We start from the raw sequence: 14,027 nt of genomic DNA, 5'->3' as shown, positions 1-14,027 counted from the left end.
TGAAAAGAAATAGGCACTGGCAAAGCCATCAGCTTGGCAGCCTAAACTATTGGCTTTGAAGCAGTTTTTTGAGTTAGTGCGATTGCTACTGTTATTTTACATGCTAAAAGGTCCAAATGTAATCATTAATGTCTATGGCTCAAACTTTGTGGGGCTGATTAAAGAAACACAGTGTAGTTGCATAATTTAACTGTATTGAATAAAGCACCACAAAAAGAGGCAGAGACATCAGGAATATACCAAAACCAACCATCAAAATGATGTACTTAAACAATCAAATAAAAAAAGATACAAACCTGGGAATAGGTTAGAAAGCAAATGATTAGTAGCAAAAAAGCAAGCTTCAGCAATAAGCCAAAGTTCCATAAGCTGTTACCTGTGGGACAAGAGAACATAATGAAAATATTTAATTTCATAAAAGTGAAGCAGACATTTTATAGTCATTACTTATATAATATTTCTAACAGCAACACATCAAAGTACATCGTCCTCTAGTAATGGGTTAACAGACAAAGAAGACAAGCAGCTTAAGAAACAAGTCTGGATCAAGGAGTACTATATGCTGAATCTTCCTATACTCAGTATAAAATTCTTTTGTGTACTTACTCTATAACTGCATATGACAGAGAACTATGAGTTTGATGCCTACCTGCTACACCTGAATAATGAGTTTGTGAATGTTTCCCCTACCACTGAAAAGAGAAGGGCCCTGGTTCCAAATTGGTACGAGTGAGGACTGATCCGATTAGTGAGATTGTCCATGGGCCCTCTAATTCCAGGAGTCTATGAGAAACAAGTTTGCTAATAAAAAGGTTATATCCAGATGATCAGATAAAACACACCACATACTTTAAGAAATTCAAAATAGAACCTAATCCTAAATTATTATATTTTATTTCCCATCAAGTCAATACAACCAGAGCTGCGGACTTTGGAGCTGGGGAGCCAGGTCAGAGTCTCGGCATCGTTTCAACATCCTGTGATTCTGGGAAAATCACAATGTCCCAATGCCTAGAGACCCTCATGGGTGAGTATCCATGCCATACAAATCCGAAATAAATAAATATATATTATATAACTATATATATTTTCAACCATTCAGGACAGAGACGTAAATTTATGCAATTATTTTAGGTATATTTTTGTAATGTTATTAATATTACTTTTCTTGTGTTTTATATGAACCTTTCCAAAATGTCTCTTGAGTTACAGGTGAAGTGGCAATTGTTCAGACTTGTATATTAATTTGGGCGTGGGCCATTTGTTTGTGTTTTTCTTTTGTATTTATTTGAAAAGATTTTATCACTGTTAAACTCTGTACAGAATATGCTATTCATGTTCTAAAACTGTGACCTGCCATTTATGGTTCCAAAGTGCATCAATCAAAATCATTGAAGGTTGGGAATAAGGTCCCTCCATCTCAAGTGGAAGGGCCCTTTCAGGAGTACAAAAATGTAATAGTAGTCTGGAGGAATTACAAGACCGGGTTGATTCCTGCCCTTTATCGGCGTTATGATGGTTATTGTATTAAGCATGTCAACTTCATAATACTCAATGTGTTGTTCACTTTTTATTAAAACCCAATAATCAAGTAAATAGTCTTGCAATGCAAATGCTGCAAGCCTTTCCAAGTCAGCAGATTATGGGATAGAGACTAACAGTCTAAATCATTACTGAATTTTTCATTTTAACATGCTTGCTTCACATTTCCTCAACAGATATTTACACATTTTTGTTTGGATACGAGTTAAGGTGACAGAATATTAGGAGTAGATTTTGTACGGCTTATAAATATTTAAGTGATTAATTTGAAAACATTGAGACAGTCATCCTTTTGAAGCCCAATACTATATGTTAACCTTTATCCTTGTCAAAAATGAGATATGCAGCAAAGTCTTCCCTCCTATCATTCTCCTGCTTTGTCTAAAGTATGTTATATATCTTCATGTGAGGAACTGCTTTAGGCAAACTGACAGTTGACTGAAAGGAAAACAAGGACGTTTTGACACGTAGTAAAGTACACTCCAATTCATTCATGTACATAGGTGGGGTGTAACCTTCCAAGTCTGATCAAGATAATAAACAGATTTTAATACTGGTGAAATGCGATGTCTTACAAGCAGCAATTTCAAACAGTCAGACAGAAAAGGGATGGGAGAATGTTTATTTTACAATGCACCTGTTCAGGAAATGGATCCTAGGACCTGCATGCCAGGTGACATGCAGGGGACTTTGGCAAAGAAGTAGTGGAATACGGATGGTTTTATATTCCTGGGTCAAACGAGTATGGTGGTGATAGGGCATGTTGAAAGAGCAAGCGGTCACTTGGCGAGTAGCAAAAAATGAACTATCAAAATCTTACTCTTCAGGAGGAGACTCTCCAACCAAGCCGTTACAAAGACTGCATATAATGGGGGACCTGGTGCACATGAATCACAGTGCATTATGACAAAAAAAAGTTTCACTTTCTCAGGCTCGGTCAGGGCTACTCTTGTGAAGCAGTGCAACAGACAGCTGATGGTGGTGTTAACTCATCAGCGGTGAGATAAGGATGACCCAATCTTTCTTCAACAGCTCGGTTGAGTGGTAGTGGGTACCTTGAGGTGGGAGACAATAGGGAACACATTTCTTGTAGACCCACCCTAGACCCAGACAGGGAGAATGGTTGAAAGTACTGTTTTTCCCACACGGTTGTCCACTTTAAGGGCTGCACATGGAACTACATATCATTATCCAGGGCCAAAGGTCAGGTTGTGGCTATGATGGATGTCACTAATTACAGTGTATATAAATTGGGGAGCTATTCCAATGTAGGATGGATGAAGGGGGGGCACATTTAAAGGATTTGAGCCGACACCTCACGTTCTAACTATCTGCAGCTGTGGCACAAGTGCCACTATCAACATAACGTTAAAGTCTCACCCTGGGAAAGGGAGCAGCTGAATGCAAAAGTATCTAGCAGAGGGAAAATCAAGATCCACAAACAAAAGGCGACACAAGCACAAATAAAAAAAATAAGAGCTAGTTACTAGTCAAAAGCAGATAAACACAAATGGGAGCTCTAACGTTTTAGATGCCAGACCAATGATTACGAATTATTCATAACCTCTGATGGGCCAGGTAACAGTAGTTACCAGGTCCATAAGAATTATTAGTAATGTGAGAACACCGCAGGAGCATTTTGATTCCCTGAGAGACTCCAGCTGCTTAACACATTAGGACTGTTCAGGCGAAAATGCAATACGCAATAACCAGGTAATGAGAGGAAGTACATTTTGATTACCCTAGTTATTAGCCATTACTTGGTGAAACCTTAGGGTTCAATGTGTAATGGCAGTTTTTCAACCTCCAGAGTTAATGTCAGAAATGGTAACACTGGAGGCCGGAATTACCAGTACCGTCACAAGGGACTTTATGTGTGGCCTAAGGATTGAGCAGACTTTAATTTAAGGTGCACCCAGAAGACTTTGGTCTTTCTGACATTTAAATGCATCAAATAATTCTCCAAAAACTATCCACAGAACTTACTGAAGGTAAAACAGACTGTGAAACAGAGAGACAAAATATTTATTTTTGGCTTCAGCTGAATACCAATAAAATCAATACGCTTTTTCAGGTGAAGACGTTGGATAGAAACTACATAAGGGAACCTTCCATAGTTTGTCTAACAAATTATGGACTGTCTTTACAATCACTAGTGAGCAATCATCTTTAAAAATCTAGATCTGAATTGAGGTCACAGGATTTTCTGTTCTTAAAGAGGTTGGACCCATCTTAATAGCACAAATCTTAATTTGCAGTATTTACAAAAGCTGGTTAATTGTGCCTACAATGTTTTAAAGAGAAATCTATCACTAAATGTGGGATCTGGCGAAAAACACATTTCAAACAAAGCCTAGGTTTGCAGGATTCTCCTGCCAAGACACTTACTTTTTCCATGACCACGAGTTTTGCAAGTGGGAATGTTTGCATGTTCTGCACACCTCATTTTTCTATCATTGCTGTGGAGAAGCATCACAGCTTTTACGGTGAAATACCCATCACGTGTTGAGGTTACTCAATTTCAAGGACCCATATTTAAACATATGAAAATGACAGAACCTGCTCCTTCACTGGTATACCTATTTGGAATTTCATGTTTTCGTGACCTATTTTTTTTTTTTTTTTTTTTACTATGATGAATTATACATTAAATTCAAAATGTAGTCACCGTGTATTAGTATAACTTCTCTAGCATGGTTATTGAAATAACAAAACAAGAGACTTTTGCTTTACCATTGGCCTGTTTCTGGATAATCTGCGGCCAGACTGCTAGCGAGCCATAGATGACGACAAACCAGAAAGTGACTAGTGGAACAAAGTAGTAGAACTGGTATGGTCGATCCATGACTATACACAAGACCACAACCAGGAAGTTGAGACGAAATACTACCTGCAACCAACAACAAAAAAGATACTGATTAACAAAATTCGTTTTTAGTGAATACCATTTTCAGTACAAAACAAATACATTTAACTTTCTCAGTTGGAGGGTTCCGTCCCACAGCTGACATGATGCATGTTTGACTCTCTTTGCTCACAAGACAAAATCTCCAGTTAATACAGAAAATTGCAAATGGCAATTAAAAAATAAACCTTGGTTGCACATCTCCCTACACCAAACAAACTTGCAACATATCAAATTATTAACAAAAAATACCAATCATTTTCATACTACACCCGGAAAAGCTACAACTCACAAACACAGGATTTTAGTCTCCAATGGAATCCTCGAACTGAGGGTGAGAAGACAGTGAACCCCCTTGATGCTGCAAGGCCATACCAATGGCAGAATAGAAAGATCCTCTGATGATCTTACACCATAGTTCCATTCACATAAAAAATGTATCATAGTCGCCGACTGGCAGCGAGTAGCATTCACTCTACATGATTGGTTGGACACTATGCAGCTAGGCCATCTGTATCAACTTCACATCCTGCTCATAAAACAACTGGATGAAGAGCAATGGCAAAGCCAATACATCTTGTTTATAAAAAAGATTTTGGGTGTTTATTTACTCAGTAAGTCATTATAAATGATCTACGTCACTCATCTTTGCACTCATGCATCTATTCACCCATCCACTGACTCATTCTTGTATTCGCTTTCTGACACAACCACAATAAAATGCATACACACTTAACAACATATGCATGATAAACTAAAGAATACAAGTGAAAAAAATTATACTGCCATCTAAACATGGTGGGCAAGTGCTTGCATTAACAAAACTAAACGTAGCAGTGGCTGTAGGTCATGCAGAGGTGGTGTAAATAGTCTAATGTTTTAAAGTTCCAGATTGGCCGCCATGATTAGAACTAACTTGGTGGCCATATTGGAATGTTAGAACAATGATACACGGTGGACAACAGCATTCCACAGTGGTCTCCTGGTTTACAGGAAGTGCCTACGTGGGATGCAGCGCACTACAGATGACATTAGAGGCAAGTAAGGAGCGACCTGTTAGCATGGCTTGGAGAGCTGTAGTATCCTCTTATAAAACATTAAAATAAAAAAAGTAGAAGCAAAGAAATAAAAATAGAACTCTAAATAGAGAAAACTGAAAACTAAAGGACTGAGCAAACAGCCCTGCCGTTGAAGCACACTAATTGTCGGGAGGATATACACATGGAATCAGAAAATGCGGTCACTCACATGGCAAGAGAGCCAGCGATTGATGTGGACTGTACCATTACCCCATGCAGTACACTTTCATGATATTAAGCAGAGTGTCAATGACAGACAGACCAATGCACAACAAGAAAACACCCAAAGCCCTCTATCTATATACATATATATCTAAAGATAGATATATATATATATATTCACTGAAAAAAACATAGGTTTCACACATGTTATAGTTAGCTGTACATTTCACTCGTAAAAAAACAATGAAATTCCCGCGTTATAGTTAGTGCAGGCAACTATAACTCACGCGACCGCAATCCTCTGCTGATGCTAATACTGTATTTCGACACTTATTTGCCCATGTCTTCTTCCATTAAATTTTAGCTATACATATATTACAAATATTTTTTTTTCCATAAAGACACATATGTCATCAGCAGAAGATTGCGGTCGCGTGAGTTATAGTTGCCTGCACTAACTATAACGCGGGAATTTCATTGGTTTTTTACGAGTGAAATGTACAGCTAACTATATCATGTGTGTTTGAAACCTATGGTTTTTTCAGTTAATTTGCAAGGTTTTTTTAATGCTAATTCCTAACTATAACGTGTGTGAAACCTATGGTTTTTTCAGTGAATTTGTACGTTTTTTTAAATGCTAAGTTACTTTACGCCATTCGTGGCGTGCGCGCCCAGTTAACGCAGTTCATTCCGTGCGCGCACCGTGCGCGCACTTTACGCAGTTAGTGCCGTGCACGCGCGGTGGTCACGCGGTGCGCTGCGCGCACCGCGTGCCCACGTTAAGCGGGATGGGCCATGTACGCACGATGCGCTTCGCGCACCGTGCGCACATGGGGGACATATTATGCGCATCTTTGTGAAATGTATTCTTTGTTAATTTCATAGCTGTAATATGCCATGCACAAATGGTGCACTTCGGGCACCATTTGCACACGGGGTGGGGAGAATGTGGATAATTTTTTTTTTAATAAATTTTTACCGTACGCGTACGCTAAGCGTAATCGGCGATTTTCCGAAAAAAAAAAAAGGTTTTTTTTTTTGGGCTTGGGGGTGGTTTGGGGACCCCAGTATCAATGCTGGGTGGTTAGGATCTCATGAAACTGCCTCTTTACACATTTTTGGGGTTCGTTTTTGCTGCCCAACTCAGGGAGCGAGAGAGAAAATGGCGGCCGCCGCTTCCTGGTTTCGACCGATTCGAATGTTTACTAAGAGGTAAGAGCCAATCAAAATCGCGCTCGCGCACGCCACCGTACGCGTACGGTAAGCGCACCGTAAGCTGGCTCAGATATATATATTGATTTAAAGGCAATTTTCTCAGAATCTACTGAACAGATTTACACCAAACCTACAAAAGGCACTTCCTTGACCTGAGGACTACCTCTCTGCCAAATTTCAAGTAATTCTGTTCAGCCGTTCGGGCTGTAGCTGTGTCTAAAGGTCCTATGGAAAAATGCATGGGAAAAACGCGTTTTGGGACCCCCCTTTTATCTCAGCCCCCGCTTCACGAATCCCCCCGAGACTTTCAGGGTAGGAGCGGAGCGTAGCGCCCCACCTATTTTGAAAAATTCGCAAGGATTCGTCGACCGGCGCCAAAGTTATTCAAAATAGAATGTTGCGGATTTCCTATGGAAACGTGGTCCTAACTAGAACTACCTACTGGCGACCGCCAGTAGGTAATATATATATATATATATATATATATATATATATATATATATATATACACACACACATGTATATATATATATATATATATACGGATCGGATCAGCTGTGGTAACCAACACCAAACTCCTTCCCTCTAAAAGAAATCTGTAGCAAAATACCTATCAGTAGAATTTAATATTGAGAAATAACAATCCACCCCCCAATGCCTATTGCCTTTAACATGTGCATTTCACAATCAATAAACCAGGCCTCCTGGGTCTATCATAACTTTTCACAATAAACATATCAGACTTAAGAAATCGGAAATATGGTAATCTGTTAGCGTCCATGTAAGAAAATACCTACACACAGCCATTAGAATAGTGTAATAACAATCTGTCCTTAATAGCATATTGTCTTCAACACATGCTTTTAACAATAAGTAAGGCCTACTTGCTTTATAATAAATTTTTATTATAAACAGATCACACTGAAGGAATCGGACATTACTTTTCCCAATGAACTGATATGATCACTAGCCTTTAGCAATGACTTTACACTATACAAGAAACAGGCCTACTGTAGTGCGCATAAGCTGGAAACTATCAGGCACACATTTATGACATCAAAATATGTACAAACGTACAGTTGGCAAAGCAATATACAACCACTCTCAATAGGGCCTTAGAAGTACCTTCACATTGAAATTCTACTGCCAGTGTTTGCCAGAGTGGACCAACACCGAGCAAGGATTTGCACAACACAGAGCAAAGATTTCCACAAAGTAAACCTATTTCTAAGTTGTCGCACAAAACTACGGTCAAATACAAACTGCTCTCCGAAGTCTAAAGGTAATAATGGAAGGGGGGGGGGGGGGGGGGAGATGTGGGCCTTCAATACATTCCTTGACTGCCCTCTTCCCATTTTTGCTGCTGCCAGAGAAAACCAAACATCCTAAATTAACCAGTTATCAGAAACACTTTAGCAATATTACGCTGTCATATGTGTGTCCCTGAAATTTGAAGCTCGGAAAGCCATACTGTTGCTCGCTCATGCAGCTGGATGAATATGCCAAATAACCACAGCTATGTGGATGGGATACACTGCTTTTCTGTGGAAGCAAACAACTTCTGCCCAATCAAATCATGTACCCCTGGCTACCGACATGTGAGTGGAGCCACGGCTCCAGTCGGGCAACAGCTGCACGGTCAAGCCAGACCTAAAAAACACAACCTATATCAGTGGTTGGCAAACTGAGCTGTTGAGAGGATTAGGACAAAAGGTAACAAGAGCATAGACCATCAGGAATCAGTAGAAAAGTGTATGTTGGTTATTCAAAGCAACCAGTCTGTAACTGGAATTGCATAAACTAAATCTATGGCGGCAGTTGATAAATAAGCTTCATCTTGGGGACATAGTCATGCATACCTGGCATACTCGATAGAATCCGAAGTCTCCTTTCAGCCAAAAGAAAGAGAAGTGGCCATAGCCTGTCTGGAAAAGATATGCTGCAACCAAAACTCGAACATGCATGTACACAGGCAAAAACTGTAAACAAAGTAAACAGAATAGTATTTATTCATTAATCAATAAAAGCATATTATAACAATCACCTATTTTTTTATTAAAGCACTAGTTGTGCTATTTCACAATAACTGATTTTGCTATTACCCACGAATACCATTGAAAGCAAAGCAGATCTCAAAAGTGAACATTAACTCAATGAGTTATTTTTCGGCCTTATCAGAAAATACCCACCCAATTGTTATTTATACTCCCTACGCCACATTTTCAAATTCTTTTAATGATCAATTATTCAAGTAAATCAATCAAGAATGCCAATGGTCTTCTAATGAAGAAGTTGTATTAAACAGCAGGTTTTGGATGCATATCACGGTACAGGGATGAATTTCATATGGCTGTGGACGTTTATAGCTTGTGTGCATACACCTGCTAGACTGACAGAGTCTCTGAGAACTCTTGGAGTGTAGGAGTGGTTATCCGACATCACGTTGGCTTTCTACAGTGGTGGCAGATTGGAGCATTTGTCTGCGATTGAAACTGGAGGAGAAACATTCTGGACCAGTGCATTCGTATTATGAGACCCCCAGACTGGCTTTATTTCCAACGAAGGTGAAAAGAGACCTAAATTGTCGAAAGACATGACTCTCTGAGCTGATGCTGGACCTCTGGAGACAACCTTTGAGAAGTCGAGAACTGATGCTAGGTGGTAGAAATGGTGCTCGTGGAGAGGAAGCCAACCGGGGGTATAGAACAGATATTAATGGAATGGTGGCACATTTGAGAGCTTCTTATGGAAAGGGACTTGTTTTAGAGCCAAGATTCACAATTCTATTTCAGTTTCCCCAAATACAACGTTTTAATTTTTACAACAGATGTCTACAGAGCATCAGCACCTGGGAGACACTGGCAATGTTTATATTTATGGTATGTGTTCTTTAAGCTTTGAGAGAATATATCAGCCAGATGTCGTTCACTTTACCAGTGTGGGGACAGTTCTTTCCTATACATATAGCTACCCTGTTTATCCCTACGAAGACTGGACGCATAGAATGAGCTGATCCTGAGAACAGGGGGGAAATAGATCTCAACTTAAAAATGAAAGCACACAGTTGATCAAACTTCATGCTAATGAGGATTAGAAAATGTGTCCAGCTACAGATGCCCCGACCTGATATATCCTTTCTGTCATCTAGAGAACCCATGGCAAATGCATAGGCCCACGTGCTGAGGCACCTGCTAATCGGGTAAGCAGAATGCTGCTTCGTTCTTCCTTAGCATGTTACCCATCACTTTCAATGTCAACATGCAACAGGCTTTGAATGCACTGAAAAACAAATAATGCAGTCTAAACCGTGATCTCTAATGTTCTAAATGGAAGTTACCAACTCAGAGAAAACACAGATGCACTTGTATTTCAAATCTCGCTTTACTTAATGTGGAAAGTGTGTACATTTCGTAGGGCACACAATATACTACACAAAACATACAGAAGCAGTCTACGTTACCCTGTCAGTCGAGAAGAGCGACTGTGGTGTTTATCAACAGATAGTGTAATTAGAAAACAGTTTTAAGAGCAAACCAATGACTAGAATGCTGTGATCTAGACTTAAAAATCTATAAACATATACAAGATAGAGGTTAAAAATTACAACTATTTATCTGCATGTCCAACGAATGACATGCCCCAAGACGAAAGACCTGGATGGTTGTTCCAGGTCTGTACACAGCTGCATGCATATGCATTAGCAAACACCTGCCAATAGAAACAGTAAGTACACATTGACTCTTTAATCTACTTAATAGTGTATTAGTCATGATTTTTTCCACATTCACTTAAATGCATCTGTGCCCTGATTATAGACAAACAGTACGAATAGCAGCAAACTAATACATCTACTGTAGACAATAATTTTCCCAAATACCTTAAAGCAATGTTTTTTTTTAGGATTGCCATGTGAGGAGCACACTGCCAGAACTAACGGCCATCACTTACAGAACTTGCTCCAGAGATGTGGTATATCAGGATGACGAGTTGCATCCAGCCCTTCCACTCATCGGTCTGGTCTCTGTTTAGCATCTTCGTCTAAAGGGCATTACAAAAAATCATGATTGTGATCTCTCACGAGAAAGCATTACAACAAACGAGCAAAGAAGCATCGTGTCATTGAAGGTGAAACGGAAGTTTTTCGACGCTTTACTAGGGTTTTGAAAGACAAAGCCATCAGTAAGACACAGCACCAATGAAGAAAGCCTTGGTTACAATACCAATCTAAAGCAGGTAATCCATTTATTTGGATTTTGTGTTTTGCACAATAGCAGCGAAGGGCTCGTGCAGGGTGCGACCAGCAGGATTCCAATCTGCCCATGGAAAAGGATTACTGTTCTCTGGTCAATTTGGAGGACCGTGGGTAAAAACATAAAATTGGGGGCACTGGTCTCAATTTTCCTAGATCACGTGTAAACAGTACATCTTGACTATGTCTGAAAAGAGACAGCGTGAACTGTCCGAGAGACCTCATCCTCATACAAAACAAGCATTGGCATAGCCAATAGGTCTCGCCTTTGGGACCTTATAAGTGTTTAGCCATGCAACAGTTGCATAACTAAATACTTATAAGGTCCCAAAAGCGAGACCTATTGGCTATGCCAAGCGGCCGTGCGGCCGTGAAAGTGATCGCGATCAAACATCAAAGCACCCGCGATAGTAAAAGTAATCGCGGTCAAGCGCAGCGCGCGCACATGCACTGTAGCTCTAGGCTGGCCTGGTAGCACTTTTTGGAGCCCTCTCAATAAGTCTCGCCAGACCAGCGCATGCACTGGGTCAGACGAGACCTAAAAAGACAATGCAGAGTGCGACTGTCAGTGCTGATTTTAGCAGGTAAACAGTTTGCATTGTGTTTTCGTATTGGTGAGGAGTTTAAAAACGTAGACCCTCTCTTTAATTGCACGATGGAGATTCCTGGACACAAATGTTGCCCCCACAAAGTTAACAATGAAGTTGGTGCACATCCACAGAAGTCACAACAGCAGCAACCACATTTACCGCAACAGCAAAGGACCAGAGACAACAAGAGCTGTCATTACACCCCCAGCTTCAGTAGTGACCACCATGTCAGAGAGAGCAACAGAAACTGCCAAAACAACAAGTACAACAGAAAACCTATGTTGTAAACACAGCAAACACTATAGCAACGAGCACAGCTAACATCATGGGAAGGACAACAGCAAGAACCATAGTTGCCATAGTAATGGCCACTGCTGCCACCACGTCAGGAACAACAGCAGCAATGACAAGAGGAAAGACAGAAGCAACCACACATACTATCACATAAGGTGCAGCAGCAACAAAAAGAGCTATCATGACCACAACAACTACAGCTGCGGCAATGGCAAGAACAACAATATCTGGCTGCACAGAAGGGACCACAGCTACCACAGTGTCAGGCAGGGATAACAGGAGTGACAACAGTTGTGGCAGGAGCAACATTACTACCTGTAACAGTAAGAAAGAGCCACAGCAGCAACAACAGCTGCCACCACTGTAACAGCTGTCACAGTATCAACAGCTGCAGGCACTAAGGGACAACAGCAGTAACCACAGCTGTAATGACAACAGGAACCACAGTTGCTACCATGGGAAAGACCAGAACAGTGATCGCAGCTAGAACCACGGAAGGAACAATAGAGCCAACTAGTGCTGCCACCACAGCAGCAACAATAGCTTCTATCACAATAGGGGCCACAATAGCTGTGACCACCACAGCTATCAATACAGTAGAAACAAGTGCAAACACTACAGCCAATAGATTTGAATGTAATGTGCTAGCACATACACCTTTAGCTTATTAGATCGAGGCATTAGAGAGCACTGGCAAGGAGTTGGTGTGATACACCCAAACAGCCAACCGCATTAGGGGAGAGAGAGGTAGGGGAGAGAGAGGAATACTCCACTGGTCTGTAAAGAATGCCACTGGCAAAGTCTCGGGACAGTGGTGAAAAGAGCCTGGTTCAAGAAAGCATACAGTTGAAAGGTCGTTATACCACTACAGAGATGAACCGTAAGCATATCAGACTTGGCTGTGCTGCAGCAGAACAGTATAGCGCCAATTGCAAAGTGTCGCCTCACAATGCAACACAAACACCCCCAAATGGTTTTGGGTTGTTGGACCTCATTCCTGAGCTACAGATCAAGTTCGGTGGCACAGTGAGCATGGTACCCATGTCTGAACATATGTGGTAAAGTATACAAAAAAGTGATGGATTGAATGCTTGAATTTATATTAACCACTGGTAATTAGTTTGGCAGCATCCCAGTTCATCATTTTGCACACCATGCCATTTCAGTCTTGGCCCAACAATATTAAAATCAGTAACTATTCACTCTGGTACAATAGGAACAATGCAGCCTGAACTGCCAGGTGAGGCCCTCACTGGACCGAAACACCATCATACCAAGCCTGGTTTCGCTTTGATTGAGGCTCGTCGGTTGGGTGTAGCTTGGTTCCAGTGGCTCATTGAGCATCTGACCCATGTATGGGTATACCCATTGCACTTTGAGTGTCACAATTAAGTATACAAAAAATGATGGTTGCAATGCTTGATTTAATCCCAGCCGCTGGTAATTACTCGGTCCGCATTCCAGTCAATTATTTTGCACACCATGGCACCGCTGCCCTGACTCTGCTCCAGTAAAAACAGTGCAGCCTGAAAAATGGACTGGGGTGCGCTGAGTAACTACCAGTGGCTGAGATTCATTTAAGCTTTCCATCCATCACTTTTTTGTATATTTCATATCTATGTGCAACATGCCTCTTTCGGTGCCTCCTATATCTGTGCCCTGTGTTTTATTCCCAAAGCTTGCGTTGCCATGCCACAGATTATTCAGCGGAAATATAGAAAAAGTTCACATTTTGCAATGTTGTTTTTTGGACTGCTAGCCTTGATTTGTTGCAAACCTAAAATATTCAACGGGCTCGAGTTGTATGCTCAAATACTCTCCAATTAATTGTAATTAGATGATATATATATATATATATATATATATATCACAAAAAAAACTATGCCGCACTCTAGGAGTTTAGATGTTCAATGCTGTTGGTGGTGTGATTAAAGAATTGATCATCTAAACTCCTGGAGTGTGGCATAGTTTCTTTTGGTGATAATTTACGT

General features: G+C 40.6%; 1 protein-coding gene across 1 annotated transcript in view; it reads right to left on the bottom strand.

The window, feature by feature from the left end:
- The window catches only part of CASD1 (CAS1 domain sialic acid O acetyltransferase 1), a 224,404-nt gene that overhangs the window by 60,643 nt on the left and 149,734 nt on the right, over window positions 1-14,027 (bottom strand). The window contains exons 10-13 of the mRNA XM_085630840.1: window positions 10,852-10,941; window positions 8,763-8,882; window positions 4,276-4,432; window positions 297-376 (exon numbers count right to left, since the gene is read on the bottom strand). Coding sequence (XP_085486966.1) covers window positions 297-376; window positions 4,276-4,432; window positions 8,763-8,882; window positions 10,852-10,941 — 447 coding nt within the window. The remainder of the gene's footprint in view (window positions 1-296; window positions 377-4,275; window positions 4,433-8,762; window positions 8,883-10,851; window positions 10,942-14,027) is intronic.

This window comes from Triturus cristatus, chromosome 10, assembly GCF_964204655.1.
Source record: "Triturus cristatus chromosome 10, aTriCri1.1, whole genome shotgun sequence".
NCBI classification, from domain to species: domain Eukaryota; kingdom Metazoa; phylum Chordata; class Amphibia; order Caudata; family Salamandridae; genus Triturus; species Triturus cristatus.
This window is presented reverse-complemented; position numbering and strand designations above follow the sequence as displayed.